The 14,908-nt window shown below is 34.5% G+C and overlaps 1 protein-coding gene across 4 annotated transcripts in view; it reads left to right on the top strand.

Annotated features, from left to right (window-relative positions):
• Nucleotides 1-14,583, top strand: part of gek (serine/threonine-protein kinase gek) — a 50,842-nt gene extending 36,259 nt beyond the window's left edge. For all 4 annotated transcript variants that reach the window (XM_019055009.2, XM_019055001.2, XM_019054984.2 and 1 more), the window contains 10 exons: nt 813-1,048; nt 2,356-2,536; nt 3,054-3,242; nt 4,189-4,374; nt 4,867-4,966; nt 5,567-5,717; nt 6,359-6,449; nt 7,270-7,343; nt 8,440-8,581; nt 9,201-14,583. In XM_019055009.2, the coding sequence (XP_018910554.2) occupies nt 813-1,048; nt 2,356-2,536; nt 3,054-3,242; nt 4,189-4,374; nt 4,867-4,966; nt 5,567-5,717; nt 6,359-6,449; nt 7,270-7,343; nt 8,440-8,538 (1,307 nt within the window). In that variant the 3' untranslated portion in view covers nt 8,539-8,581; nt 9,201-14,583. The remainder of the gene's footprint in view (nt 1-812; nt 1,049-2,355; nt 2,537-3,053; nt 3,243-4,188; nt 4,375-4,866; nt 4,967-5,566; nt 5,718-6,358; nt 6,450-7,269; nt 7,344-8,439; nt 8,582-9,200) is intronic.
• Nucleotides 14,584-14,908: the final 325 nt, after the last annotated feature.

Below are 14,908 nucleotides of genomic sequence, written 5' to 3'. Positions count from 1 at the left end.
AAAGTTAGAGAGTCAAAAAATAAAGAAAAAATGAAAACCCTGTAACTGGTCAATCATCTGTCAATCCTAAGTTGAATCGTCTCTCAATGAACCTGTCAAATCATCTGCTCTCTGAGAGCCAAATCATTTGTCTATTAATTAACTATTAGAGTTGTCTTCATTTCACCAACCAAATACTCCATTTTATTGATCAGGTCAATTACCCAGCCAAATTGTAAACTGATCAACCAATCAAATTTTTTGTCGATCGAAAAATCAAATCATCTGTTCATTGACCGGAAAAATTATCTCTCAATTGATTAGCTGAATCTTGTGTGCAATCGACCAGTTTAATCTGCCGGGCAATACAGGATATTCAAAAAGTTTGAAGTTAAGGAAAATTCAAAAAAGTCAGGGACTGGAAAAGTGGAGAAATTATGGAAACATTTCATTATTAAAAATTTACACAATCTTCCTTGAAGCTTGAGTTAAATTTTAATTCATCATGTGGGGAGATTCTGCACTTGTAGTTTTTTAGTAGCAACCGTTGCTAATATTTTATTTTACTGCATTGGCTCCTTGATATTCCTCAATCTTTTTGGAGGGCTTCAGAATCGATGTCAAAGTCAAAGCAGCTTTTCTATTCTTGTATTAGATATTAACAATCGTCATGAATGTTGATGCTCCTGCTTTAATATGTAGTATTTAGTTTGATTTGGCAAATTTTATGTTTTATTTTAGTATGAATCGAGAAATACGCTATGCTCCATACCTTTTTTTGTTGTGCATTCATTTATTCTTTTAGGTAAACAATTATCTACGTTTTGTTTTAGAGATGGCACGAGTTGGTGAAGGAAAGAAAGTTTTCGAAATGGAGTACATAGAAAAGGAGCAACTTTTGCTTGTACTCAGTGGAAAACAAAGACATGTTCGACTGATACCAGTCAGAGCATTAGATGGTGATGAAGTAGAGTGGATCAAAGTTACCGAAAGTAAAGGTTGCATCACTTTTGCTGTTGGTCAGTTGTCAAGAAATGTTCACTGCTTGTGTGTTGCAATAAAGAGACAGGTTTGTGATTTTGCTTCCGTCCAATATGAACCGGGGAAAAGTCTATCTTTACTTCTGGGATAGATGAAAAAACCATGAATACTTTAGGTCGCAAGACTTGAAGAATAACATGATAAGTTTGAAGGCTTATTTAGGTTTCAAAACTTGAAGCAAGGACCCTGTAGGATTGGTATCAAAACTGAGAGATACCTTATAATCGTTGTTTTTCTTTTTGTCTGTACATTTTTCCCAGACAAGAGCCTTTTGAATCAGGAACAAGTTCTGCAGGACGCCATTCTGTTGTGAGCAGGTGATTGCAGCGTGGTCTTGCGTAAGATCCTCGTAAACTTAGAGGATTCTTCCCTCTGAACCTCAACTTATCCATCGCTTGCTTCAAAAGTGAGGTTAAGCCAAAATTTGAAAAATAACACACAAGGCGGCTGAATTCTTGACAAATAAGTATATTTTTGGCGTTTTTTGACCCCTTGCGACTAGGCAGGGCTAGCCGCTATTCCCAGCAGTGTGAAAAAATCGATTTTTGGCAGATATGTGTGAGCCGATGGATTTTTGTGAAGTCCAACAACTGATAATAGCAGTTAGTTGCGAGGATCCTAAGCAAAGTCTCAGCACTAGTAACTGCTCACGGATTTTTACATTTGCTCTTATGGGAGTCCAGGGTCCTATAGAACTGGTCGCTGTTAAAATTAAAAAGTGAGCTCACTGACAGTCTGAAAAGCACCAGTTGATTTACCTCCCTCAGGATATTGCATTTTGCAAAGTAAGATTGTAATCCATTGCAGTATATATTCCCATGACAGTCATTTTTAAGTATCATTGTGGAAAAGTTCAGAGATAGTGTCCCGAGCTTTGGACATTGAGCAGTAGAAGAGTTTTACCGCAGAAGGGCATTTGTATTGTGCAAGGTACCTCTAATCCATCTTATGTTTGCAACATGTGAATCAGAAATGCAGATTTCGTCGTTTACGGTGCCTGTCTTCTTACTTTCACTCAACCTTCAATATATTAGAAAATTTCCAAGTTTTAGTACGAAAAAAATTCTAGGTACAACATATACTCGTTAAAATCTTATTTGCTGGTAGAAGGACAGGGGTGCGTAGGAGAGGGTGTCTTAAATTTTAGCCTCTAGCGCCACACAGAATCAACAGATGAACATACAAATTTAAGGATATGTTCTCACTGAATCATTGATTGCTAATAAAAGAGAGCATCGCCTAATCCCCCCTTGTATGAGCAATTGCTTCAATTATGGCTTACTGAACTGATACTATAATATCTCAACCATATTTTTATTTTGATCCATGTCACAGAATACATCGCAGATAATAATCTATGAAATAACGCGGACTCGTCAAAGGCACAAAAGAATGAGGGAAGTTATGATCCCAACTCAGGTCCAGACAGTGCAGGTTCTCTCAGAAGCAAGGCTGTGTGTCGGATATCAATCCGGTTTTTCAATTTACAATATTTCTGGTGACCATTTGGCTATGCGTAAGTTATTTTGGATCCTAATCTTAAATTTGATGTCACTAAGCTGTATAAAACTATCTACATCAAGGGTTTTAAAGAAAGAGAAATTGACTATAGTTTAGGACTGGTAAGAATAGAAGGATGTCGTTTTAAACGGACAGACTGAAACTAGGAGTACTTGGAGAAGATGCATGTTTTTAACCCACCTGCAGATAAGTCCATTGTACCAAATGCGACTCTTGCTCATACATCAAAATGGGAAAAAAAAGCCCGTGGAAGTTGAACTAAAGTTTACTTAGAAGAAGTGATTTATGTTCATTGATTGCACTTCGTACAATGTTTAATTTTGTTGAAAGTTCACTGATGAGTAACAGAGATTGTTAATGAGCAATCCCAAAGAATCGAATAAACTCACATGGGACCAAGTTTGAATTTTTCCCCCTATTTTTTTATTTTTATCTGAATTATTTTTTGTGATTTGCAGTACTTAAATTGTCATTTGCAATTTTTCTAATTTTTACGATGATTTGTTTTCCAGCACTGATTGGAACTGATAATCCTGTTGCTAGTTTCCTATCGTACTCAAATTCAGAAGCTCTGAAATGTATAGAACTCCCTCGTGGTGAATTCCTTCTTGTCTTCCAAACACTTGGTATTTATGTTGACTCTCAGGGTCGAAAATCTCGTGATAAAGAAATCATGTATCCTGCATACCCTATTGCAGTCAGTAAGTTATTTTCTCATCATTCAATCGTCCTCATGATTTTGATCCATTCTCTTGTAAAATAGTCAGGCCACCATTGCAACAGTGCCATAACTTCCCAATGGCGCTCAACATCATCAGGGTGCTTGAAAAATTTGGAAGTCTAATGTACCTTAGTATGGAAATTGCCACAGTGTTTAAGCTAAGATGAAAGAGAAGGGAAAAATATATCATTTAGAAAATATTGGGAAATAAAAGGCTTATTAAATAGGAGGAAAAGGAACTTTCCGCATCTCTGTGCCATTGCATTTTTAGGTCAACAGAGTTATGCAGGTAGAATTAAACCTAGTTTCTTGAAAAATCACTTCAAATAAAAAGCTGAAATGAAAAAAAATTGATCAGAATTTTGCAATCATTGTGGAAAATACTTTAAACGCAGTCCCTTAAGCTTCTCTGTATAAAAAAATAAGAATCTTTTGTGCATGATGTTTCTTTCGATTATACACAAACTGATTGCGGTGGACGCACGAGTTGTAAGACTGTATGTTGGAGTTTTTTAGCCAATGTGCGTTAAATTCAGCACTAAGCTGATATCTCACCACAGAGAAAAAAAGCTCAAACACAGCTTAATTTTTCCTCAAAGTGATACGTTGTTAGGTGCAACGCTAGTAACAATCATTCAGGAAGGCAACTGCAGACGCGTTTCGGCCTTGTTGGGCCAATCCTCAGTGCAATGCAGCCTCCTGAATTTTCTGCTACCAAGCTCAGAGAGATCGTGAAAACCAGCCCGAGACTTGGGCATGCGGACGCTGGCGGCAAGTAAACTTGCACCATCTAGTGAGCGATTATCCAAACAGCTCCTCATATGCCTTGGCAAAGCTGTCTTACTCAAACTGACTGCGGGGGATGCTTGAGTTGTATGACGGTTTCTTTCGATTGTTTGATAATCATTTCCGTTAATTTTTTGCAGGTTACAATGATGGATATCTTCTTGTCTTCAGTGAAATCCATGTCGATGTGTTCAATGTTGAGACAGGAGACTGGGTTCAGACTCTCAACACCAAAAGGGCTCTGCCACTTGACACTCACGGCTCTCTTGCAATATGCCTTGTCAATGATTTAACTCACCTAATCTATCTCCACAATTTGCACCAGCGTAAGTCATATTTTCTACACATTTCTCAAATTCACGAAGCATTCTAAATGTGCATCCATAGAGCACTATCTTAAATACATTTAAGTGTAAGAAATTATTTTGTTCTGATGCTCTCTGTTGTCTAGGAAAGACACCTAAGTGCTGAGAAAGTAAGTTGTTAATCAAAACCAACAAAATAGATTTTTTACTGAAGGGTTTGGATCTAAATATCAAGGCAGATAGATTACGCTCTCATGGAAACTACTTTTTATTCATGAAATTACAAAGTCACATTCCCATGACACTGTACACATAGTTTATCTACACTAGTTAAAGGTGTGATGATGCTATTGGTGCATTAACACGTAAGCATATTATGAGGAGCTGTAATCTCCTCCTTCTTATTTTATTGCGACTCTTGTTTCTAATTATTTTAAATGTCTAAATTCATCTGATGTGTTCTCTTCCCTGCTTTGCAAGACTGTTCTCACTTTTTGTGTATGCTCCTTTTAGGGGAGCTGCTGAACCTAACGACTTTCGATGCAAGCGGGCGTGAAATACCAAGAACCCGAAGAAGATTCTCTTTGCGTGAAGGAAACCGTGCTTCACGGGCGTAAGTTTCCCCTTTCTCATTTACCTACCGATTGAAATTTCATACTGATACAAATTAATTTCATAGTTTTTCTTACAATACTAATTCTGAAGCCTTAGCAGTAGTAACTGTTTGCTCAGGTAACCAGCAATTGGCGGACTTTAATAAAATGCGTCCCGATATTGAATTGTTCTTCCTCTCTCCATTCTACATTTTTTATCCTCATTTATGTAAGACTCAATGGCTGTTTGATAAGCCGGAGTAGATAATAGTAAGTTGCTGTTTTGACATATCTTATTATTTGTAGCTAATCTACAAGAACCAAACATCAATACACGAATCTGTGCCCAGCACAACTGACCCATTCTTAAAAACTTATTCGATTTTTTTTTCTGTGTTAACAGAATATTCTGTATAAATTTCAAGCTAAAAATTTGGCTTGTTTTCCTTGAGAAAAATAAAATAGGAGCGGAAATTTTGAAACTTCGTGATGGAGATATGTGGTTTTGTACTTCGGCCATCGATGTATTCAATTCTCCCATTTTGTAAATTTTCATAAAAATATTATTATTCTTTTGTGCTTATATTTTAATTTAATTTTGAATCTATATTTTTCGACAGTCCTGACAGGAGATCTAAAATGATATCAGCACCAAGTAACTTTAACCACATCAGTCATATGGGTCCTGGTGATGGTATACAGGTACAGCGTCTTCTGGATTTACCCACCACAATTGAAACCGCTGATAATGCTCCATCACCTTATCCCAAAGTAAGTATGATTTTCATCATTTAAATTATAAGAAGTCCAAGAAACTAGAGTTTTTTTTAGTTTGGATTCATTGTAAAATAGAGACAAGTTTTAGTACTTCTTTGAGGCCTCTACAGTGTACAGTATGACAGTAACTTTTGTCCATTTTACCCTGCTCTGTGCTCTCTGGAGTTTGCAACTGAGATCCCTTTTGTGGGAGAGAAACCATTTTGCATCCCAAGGAAGAGTCATACAGCTTGGCTTTCTTTGGTCTGGTTTTTAAGCTCTTTTTCTGATTGAATTATTTGTTTTTATTAATTACTGGAAAGCCTCAATGTAACAACATTCAATGGATTGGCTAAAATCATAGACACTTCAAAGCTCTGTTTAAAACACAACACTAATAAAAAATTTGGATCCACGTTCAAGGTTCACTTCCGTGAATTTAGTAATGTCAAACGCTAGCTGTCCATTGCCTGAAATAATCTCTGTAAACATTTTGAGATCGACTCCTGAAATGTTATGAATCTTTTTATCTTTCAGGCTTTGCCTGCATCTCTTGGGTTTCATGCCTATTCCAGCGAATTTTGTTGAAATCGGTCATATCTCTGAGCAACTATTTAATCTCACTAATTCTAATTTTTTGATACTCTTTCTTCCAGGTCTTACATGCTCCTCCAGTGCCATTGAAAATGAGTCACCCTCCTCCGAGACACCCCCCACCTAGAATACCCATGCATCCTCCCCATAATGGTTAGTAATAAAAAAAATGTCTCCAAATTTCTCCATAGGACAATCATCAATAAGCTGTCAATGATCCATATAATTGTAATGCCAAGTTTATCCAAGTTTTTTGGTGGTTGTATGGATTGATTTTGGCATGACAAGTTTTTTGGTTTTAGAATTTTAGAAAATCATCGAAACAAGTAGATTTGACAGCATCCAAAGGGACGACTGCGATGCCATATTGAAAACTTGTTTATTTTCTGTTCTGAGAGTGGGTCTCGTCAATTTCGTGTTCTTAGTTAAGTTTTTCGTTATTTGGAGTTTTATCAATTTTTTAAATTCATCTGATAGCTTATTGAAACTACCAGGCTCTGCCAGAACCTCACTTTGAACTGCACGGCAAAGACGGTATGACCTGCGACGTCACTCGATGGCGTAGATTCTCAGCGCTGCCATTTTGGCACCTTGTTTGTCCATACCTGTAGTAGAGTGTACCTTGGGAAATACGAGACGTTTGGAACTTAAGGCCTCTCGTTGTTTTCAAATCATATGATATTTTTACTTTTTTGTGGCAAATTATAAGTACTTTTGCTTCAAGACCAGTCGTTGGCTATGAAACTTAAGTATAACGACCTATTGCTAGCAGGTGCAGCAACTGGTCTCTCCATTTCCATTTCAAATGTAAAGTACCTTTTCTGTTATATTTCTTCCTGCCCTATATTTAATGTAAAATTGCGTGGGGTATGTTTTTAAAGTGCTCTACTGCTCTATTTCTTGTTTTTTCCTCTTTCGTTATTATCACTAGTGTTACGTTTTCAATTAGCTAATTTTATCTCTCTCTTTGCAGGTTCCTCAATTAGGAGAGCACCTGCTCCACCTCGACCCACTCCTGACAGCGTATCATTGTATCACGACTTTAAAGTAAGTCATCATTTTCACCATGTTTTTAATCAAATTTGATTCTCTTTGGCATTTTTTTTTAAAAAAATGTAATGAATAGAAAAATTATTCTGTATTCATCACATTGAGAAAGAATTCTAAAGACAGAGATATTGTTTTCTTTTGAACCGGTCTAGAGTTCAACATAATAGAGCATTTATTGCCTAACCTCTGCAACAAGGAGCATTGACCCCTTTTTTTTATGATCATAGTGTCGATCTGTCTTGAGAATCTTTTTTTAAAGTTGACATATTTTGTATTCAAATTTTTTCTTGATCACTACCTACTTCTCCCATTTTAATGTCCCAGTTAAATGTATTTTTTGGTTTTATTTTTATTCTGTATACCATCTGAAGATGGAAACTTTAAAGTTGTACTTTTAAAATTTACTCTAAATTAAGCTCTGAAGGAATTAAATCATTGCTTTTTCAAGTGCTAGAATACTAAATCTATTTTTCTTTATTGCCTATGCTCATTTGATTCACATTTCGTCGCTTCTCTGACATAAAGGTATATCTCTATTTCTACACAAGCTCCAAAACGCATAGAGTTACACAGAGAACAGGGCTCACCGTGAAATTGAGGTACACCCTTACGCTAGAGGAGGGAAGAATTTTGCAAATCCTTTGCTTTGATCAGGTTTAGATATTAGGCCTTTTCTCTCTTCTTTTCTGTCTTACTCATGAGTATTTCAAAATTGAGAAGAAACAGAGGATTTGGATACATGCAAAGAAATAATATAATCTGTTTACCACTCATTAAAATGGTCAAATCTTTTGAAAAAATTCTCAGAAGTCTATGGAAAGTCTTCGAAAGCAATTTGTTTTGGTTTAGAAAGGGTAATGCTCATGTTGCTGCTTCGGAGAGAAACTGCCACTGTCCTTCAATCGCAAGGTGGGTAACTGCTGTTTAATGTGTTTTAATGAATCATAATCCCCGATAAAATTTTTGGCTCTTAAATAACTACTCTAAATGCGTGCATTCCCTTCCATTTCCTCCTTTTTTCATGCACTAAATTTTGTTAATCTTTTGAATCCATCTTACTTTGAGCAATTTTTGTTTCTTTGTTTGATTCCAGGATCAAAATACAAGCCCTCGCCACTCTATTGCCTCAAATAATAGCAGTAACCCGAGCACTCCTCCTAGCCCTGGTCGAGATTCTAGTTGCGATAGTTAGACATAGATTTGTTTAGTTTCTGAAATTCAATTCAAATAAACCAGTAAGTCATTTCAGAATGTCCATTTTTGCTTACATTTTTTTGTCTCCGTGTATTTAAGTTGTACATTTTTGACATTGAATTGATTTGTACTTAGACTTGAGCGATGTTAGAATTTTTTTTTCTTTTTCGACCTGTTTGTCGCGTACAGTGCAACTTAGTTTTTCACAGAGTCTTTTCTCCCACTTTTTCAGTCTCTCTCTATGAATTCTGAATTTGAGCCATGAGCAAGCTTCACTTACTTGTTGGCATGATCAGTCTGTTGCATCTTTCTTTGTAATTTTTTTATCATACTGTGGCAGAAGATGAACTGAGCGATAGCTCCTTTTTTCCGCGTCTCTTAAGAGAAGCCAATATCAGAGAGCTACTCGGCTCTGCTCAGAGGAAACTTTCATAATTACTGTAACGATTCCAATCTCTCAAAATGTATCCTTACTCCCAAGTCTACAAATGGATCTGTTCTTAACTTTTCTCAGTTTTCTAATAGCTTCCCATACTCCTGGAATGATGACGAAGGCTGTTGCTGTTTGTTTAAGTCTCTCTTGTTAAAAAGATTAAATGATACTTTTCTTCTTTTGCCATGATTAATTGTACTTACTTTTTTCTCTCCTTCTATTCACAGAGTTTTTGCCATATAATGGAGGTTTCTTGTGGATTCCAAGAGTCATTTTTGGAGATTTACAGCTGGTTTGATCAAACTACGTGTCTCATCAACCGTTAGATTATAAGGGTTTATTTTTAATCCTACTTCAATCCTTAATTGTTAAACCTCAAGAGGTCCCCTGTCATCTGTTGTGATATGAATCGATTTTTTCAGTATGTTCTCCTTCAGAAATAGCCTCTGAACCAATTACATGCATGTAGTTTCTTTTTGAAGGAAAGTTTGCAACAATTGCAAATCCAGATGTACGATTTAAAGGTTTTCAAATAGTTAAAGTTAAAAATTACATTTTGAAGAAAAAACAATAGAGTTTGGTGGATTATGCAGAACAAAGATGCATTACCTCTCAGTTCTTTTTAATGAAGAATTTATTAATTTTACAGATTATTAAAACAATTAGATGCAAAACCTTTTACATTAAATACAGTTTATATCAAGTTTTCTTTGCCCATAGGAATGGATAATCTCAGTTGCATAATTTTCCCAAAGGTATCTAAAGAGAACTGATATTTCTAGAGTGTGTCTGCAATCAATTATGTGTCCTTATATTTCAATTAATGGAAACATGAAAGCGTGATTTTCATCATTGTTAATAATGAGCACCCAAGTGCATTACTGAGTTAGAGCTCCAAGGCTGTAGCTTTTACTACATCCAATAATTTAGGGGAGAGGTGTGAACTTTTTTCCATGTCCAAAGCAGTGCACTTAAGGAGGCTCCAAGATAACACATTTTTATTTAGCCTGATTAATGAGGAGCCAGTGCAGCAGGCCCTTTAAGTATTTCATTCTTGGATCAATTCTTGGATTTTTAGTATAGAACCATCTTTGCAGATTGAATTGTTCTTCTATTTAATGTTGTATCCTAACACTGAATCTAATTGTGAAATAATTAGAAAATGAATCAAGTATTCTTAAAAGTTTTTATGTTCAACCATCGATTGTGCATAATATGTATGTTTTCAAGACCAAAGATTCTAGCGCTTAGTTAGGAGATGATTGTGACTTTAAAATTGAAAGAATAAAATTTGATGAATTTTAATAAATTTATTACCATGTATAACCAAATCTATATTAGAAGTAAATGTCATGAAATGGCAGGAATTTATAATATTCTCACTTCTTACAGCAAAATTGTTCTGAACTTTGGATAATACGTAGCACTAATAGGCATTTTTCTCTCTTGTTCCCATTAAGTCCTGAAGAGAATTCAAATCCTGCGGTATTTATACTGTTTCTGTTATATTCAACTACTTTCCATTGTCGTAGAGGAGATTCAAAACATTGAATCAATATTTGAGGTTGACTAACAAGATAAGCTGCTTTTAATGCTTTGTACCGTGAAGTTGTAGTTTGTTGTCTCGCGAATGTCTCTTCTGGGGCCGAATTTTGTTGGCAAGTTTGCGATGCGCACTAAGTTGAGGCAAGAATGTTGACTTTGTTATTCGATTGCTGATTAATGGTTTGCACCCTTGAGGAATGAAGGATTGTTCGATCCTGCTGTAGAAAAGTGCCTCACTTGCTTTTAGCTTGAATTTAGAACATAATTTTCCCGAATTTTAATAGATTTTAAAAGTTAGGTTCTGCAGCTTGCAGTCGATGTAGCCATCGAAATTCGAGCCCTCAATGGCAGCAAGAGAAATCTGTAGAAGAAGCTAATTACTTTATTTCAAGAGGTTTTCATTGTTTTTTAGACCATTAATTAAGTATTTAAACAATGCCAACCATGGAATGAATCACAAGAGAAGTAATGGAAATTTAAAATGATAGTTGCATGAAGAATTGTACACTTCGATTTATGTTGTATCCTGTCTTAATTCTAAAGAAGCAGTTTTACCATCATATCAAGAGGTCGTAATATACCATCTTTATTCCCTGCTTTTCTTTAGTTTTTAGGAAAAATCCTCTGTCCTATCACTTTTGTTTGTATTAATACTCCCTAGACCTTTTTTGAAGTTGTTAATTGATAAGTATGACAAACTATTTAACCCATTTCATTTCTTGATTTTTTCTTTCTTTCTTTTTAAAGAGAATTTAGAAAATAATTGGGCTCCATGTGTCCTCTTTAATGTTTAAAATGTTGTCAAAATGAAGACCTGCCATTCATGATCTGCAATTGAACCACCTATTTATCTTCAGAAATGTTTATGTTTACCCTTGTATTGAGGTATCGTTTTTTTAGTTAATCAATTCTATTTCAGTGCTTAGCACCAACGATGAAACTATGTCAAGTGGAATTCATTTCAAACAACTGCTGAAAGTGAGACATTTTCTTTTCTTCGTTGAAATTCAATGAACACTCCTTTCTGCAACTGATTGAGACGATGAACACTCTAATTCTATAGACTAATCCTTTTTTTCTATAATTTATTTTTATGTATACTAGTTAGAAGAATTTCTTTTCTTTTTATTAATCATGAGAAGCTCTCTCTCTTGTTTAAAGTTTTAGATATTCTTTATTGAATAAATGCGCATCATTTGTTCTATGTTTTTTTCTTTTTCTCTAGTTTTGCAAAAAAAGTGGTGAAAACTGAAAAAACTAATTAAAGTTTTCGGATGAAACTTGTTACTGATTAAATCATCCTGTAAAAACGCTTGTAGATAGAAGCTTTGTATATTGCTTCAATTTTTTTTTTTACAGTTTTTTAAAAGAAAATCACCTACATAATTAGAACTGTCAAAAGCTCTATTGACCAAAAATTCACAACTTTGGTGTAAGTCTAAATTTCAATTATGTTTTAAAATTTTTAGGAACTGCCATTTTAAAATTTTTAGATTGCCATGAAGACATGTGAAACCTGGATAAATCGTCAAAGAATCTCTCTACATGTGTGAGTCATCTTAAAGTCTTATCAAACCCCATTGTCTATGTTCTCTTCAAACATAAATAACAAATAGATTTTGTCAATGTTTCAAGAAGATACAGCAATCAGTGGAGCTGGTTTTTGTAAAATATAAAGGATCCGTCCTTTATACAAGGTTAAAAGTTTAATCCAGTATTTTCTTTTTTATCTCTCTATTGGTCAAAACTCTCTGTTAGATTTTGGTCGGTATTTGATGCCACCTCAATTAACATGTAGCCTGTGCAATTATGATTCATCAACTCTGTATGTTGTACTAAAGGGCTAAGAACTTGTATCAAATAAGTTGGCAGTTGTTTATTTTCCGTATGTGAGCGGCCGAACTGCCGTTGTCTAATAGCAATCAAGAATTGACCGTACGCACCGCTATATCAAGCGCAGCCTCTAGAATCGGTCTACTGCGCATAACGGTCAAAACTAAAGAACTGCCAACTTCTCTGACAGGAGATCTAGTCTTTTACTAAAACTAAAATGTGAAATAAATTTTACAGAGAAAATAAACTACTGACTTCAATCATGACTTCGAATTTTAATCGATATGTATATATGTACTGTATTTTTTAATTGAATCATTTGATAAAATTGATAATTTTTTACTCCTGTTTTTATCCTTTTCAATTATTTCTGTCAGTAGACCTGTAAATTTTCTCAAGAAAATGTTTGCAATGCTTACACTGTGTTACTTTTCATCTACATAAATTTACCAAAGATCTTATTAAATATGTATTTATTCTTATCAACGCCAATGACCAACATCTCATGCATCCATTTGCAGTTATTTTTTACGCTAAAATGATTCTTAATTTTAGAATCTAATTTCAACAAATCATAAAAACTGTAACTGCTCTCATCTCCACTGTTTTTAGAAACCATGAAGTTTCAAACTTAATGAAATGCTCAACCTATTGTTAACAATTTTACAAATAATATATTTTCCTCCCATTGAATTTTCTTATACCACAAAAGTTTTTTAATTTTGTATTTTACTCTGCCGTCAAAAATTTATGGAACTCAAGAATTTTGAAGAGTTTGTTTTTAATTGAAATGTGGAATATTGTGAGTATCTTATATGTCAATTTTTCCAAATAAGACTTTTCTGTAACTTTTAATTTGGTGAGTTGTGACTTCTACACATCAGTAGGGAACATAGGAGAAAACCTTGTGGGAGCCCAGACTTTTTGAATTATCAGCCAGAACATAGCAATGGCCAAAGTGTGAAACCATGCATCTCCATCGCGGTGTTTGAAAATTTTAATTTTTCGGAAAGAAACATGCCAACTTCAGAGCTGGAAATTTATCCAGAATATTCCGCTAATAGATAAAGAGAATCAAAGAAGTTTTCAAGACATCATATTGACTAGTTTTCCAAAGAAAAAATGAAGTATGACAGGAAGTCTGTAGTATTGCAAACGAAGCTATGTGGTTTCGCTTTTTGGCCATTAACACACAATGTACTCCTATACTATAGTCAGTTTTAGACCTAATTTTATTCGAAAAAGATATTCATGCCACATCTCTTAAAATATATAATTTTTTGTCATTTTCAATATGATTTCAAAGGAGTCAATGCTGCAAACTTTTGATGATGAAAACTATTGTGAAAGCAATAAGACATGTCTCACTATTTTAAACTGAACAGATTTTTAAAGAATTAGTGCAAATGTACCCAGGGTTCTATTTTAAAAGTAGAATATCCATCTGAAGACTGTTAGTAGTAGACAATAAACTTTGATTAGACTAACAAAAATCTTGGAAATTTTGCGATAAGCTCTTTCGGTTTTTGTCATAATCTCATTATTTATGTCGTGTATCAAGCTTTTTCGCTTACAATAGATTTTTGAAACCTTGAAAAAATGATTTTTAATTGTGTAGAAGGATATTGTTTTACGTTTTTCATTCAGCTCATTTGTATCCTCAGTTGGTGAAGTAATGAGTTTGATTGTAGTCAGAGGTGGTTGTATGCCTTGTTGAAATCAATGATTATGACACTTTTCTGCAGCTGTTACAAAGATCAGTAAATGATACATTGGTAGATGCAAATGTCTCCCCAGCTCAAATACCGATACTTTCTTGAAGAAAGCCCATAAAAGGAAGAAAATCGATTTAATTTAGATACTTAGACTATTTCTGAAAACTTTAGCAGTGTCTGAAACTTAATGATTGTATAACTGACTTCAAATACCATCAGATTGTTTGACAGAATAATCTTGGTTATTCTGCCATTCATGTTGCATAATGTGTACCCCTTGATCCTGATAAGCATTTAATATTCTATGCTGTACTCTTGTTACTCGCCTTTTTACTTTCCCACTTTTTTTCTCACATCGATAGTCATTACCTACTGTAGTCTATTTAATAGTCGTTTTTTTCTTTTCCTTGATTTTAATATTCACTATCTATGTTTCCTCTTTTTTAATTTTTTATTTCTGTTTTCACCTTTATGAAGATTGACAATATAGTTAAATATATATGATACTCTTCCTAGATGGCCTTTGTTTGTATTTATTTATTGATACTCTCCTTCCAATTCAGCCAACTATCTTCCAATTTCGGTTTTGTTCTTGTAACAAAACGAGCTAGAAGGATTTTCTACAGTCCCTTCCATGAAAACAAAACTCATTGAAAAATAAGTATTAATATAATATTTACAGAGAATTTACAAAAATGCCAAGTGCTTTTGGGCACCTATGAATTCGCATGCGTTCCTCCGATGAGCCGAAGAATGCCACGTCCAATCAGTGAGTGCAAAAACACCGTATGACCAGAAGCAGTTGCGCTCATTACTATGGCTTTTGGATTCTATCTATTTTA

This window comes from Bemisia tabaci, chromosome 1, assembly GCF_918797505.1.
Source record: "Bemisia tabaci chromosome 1, PGI_BMITA_v3".
Classification (NCBI taxonomy): Eukaryota; Metazoa; Arthropoda; class Insecta; order Hemiptera; family Aleyrodidae; genus Bemisia; species Bemisia tabaci.
This window is presented reverse-complemented; position numbering and strand designations above follow the sequence as displayed.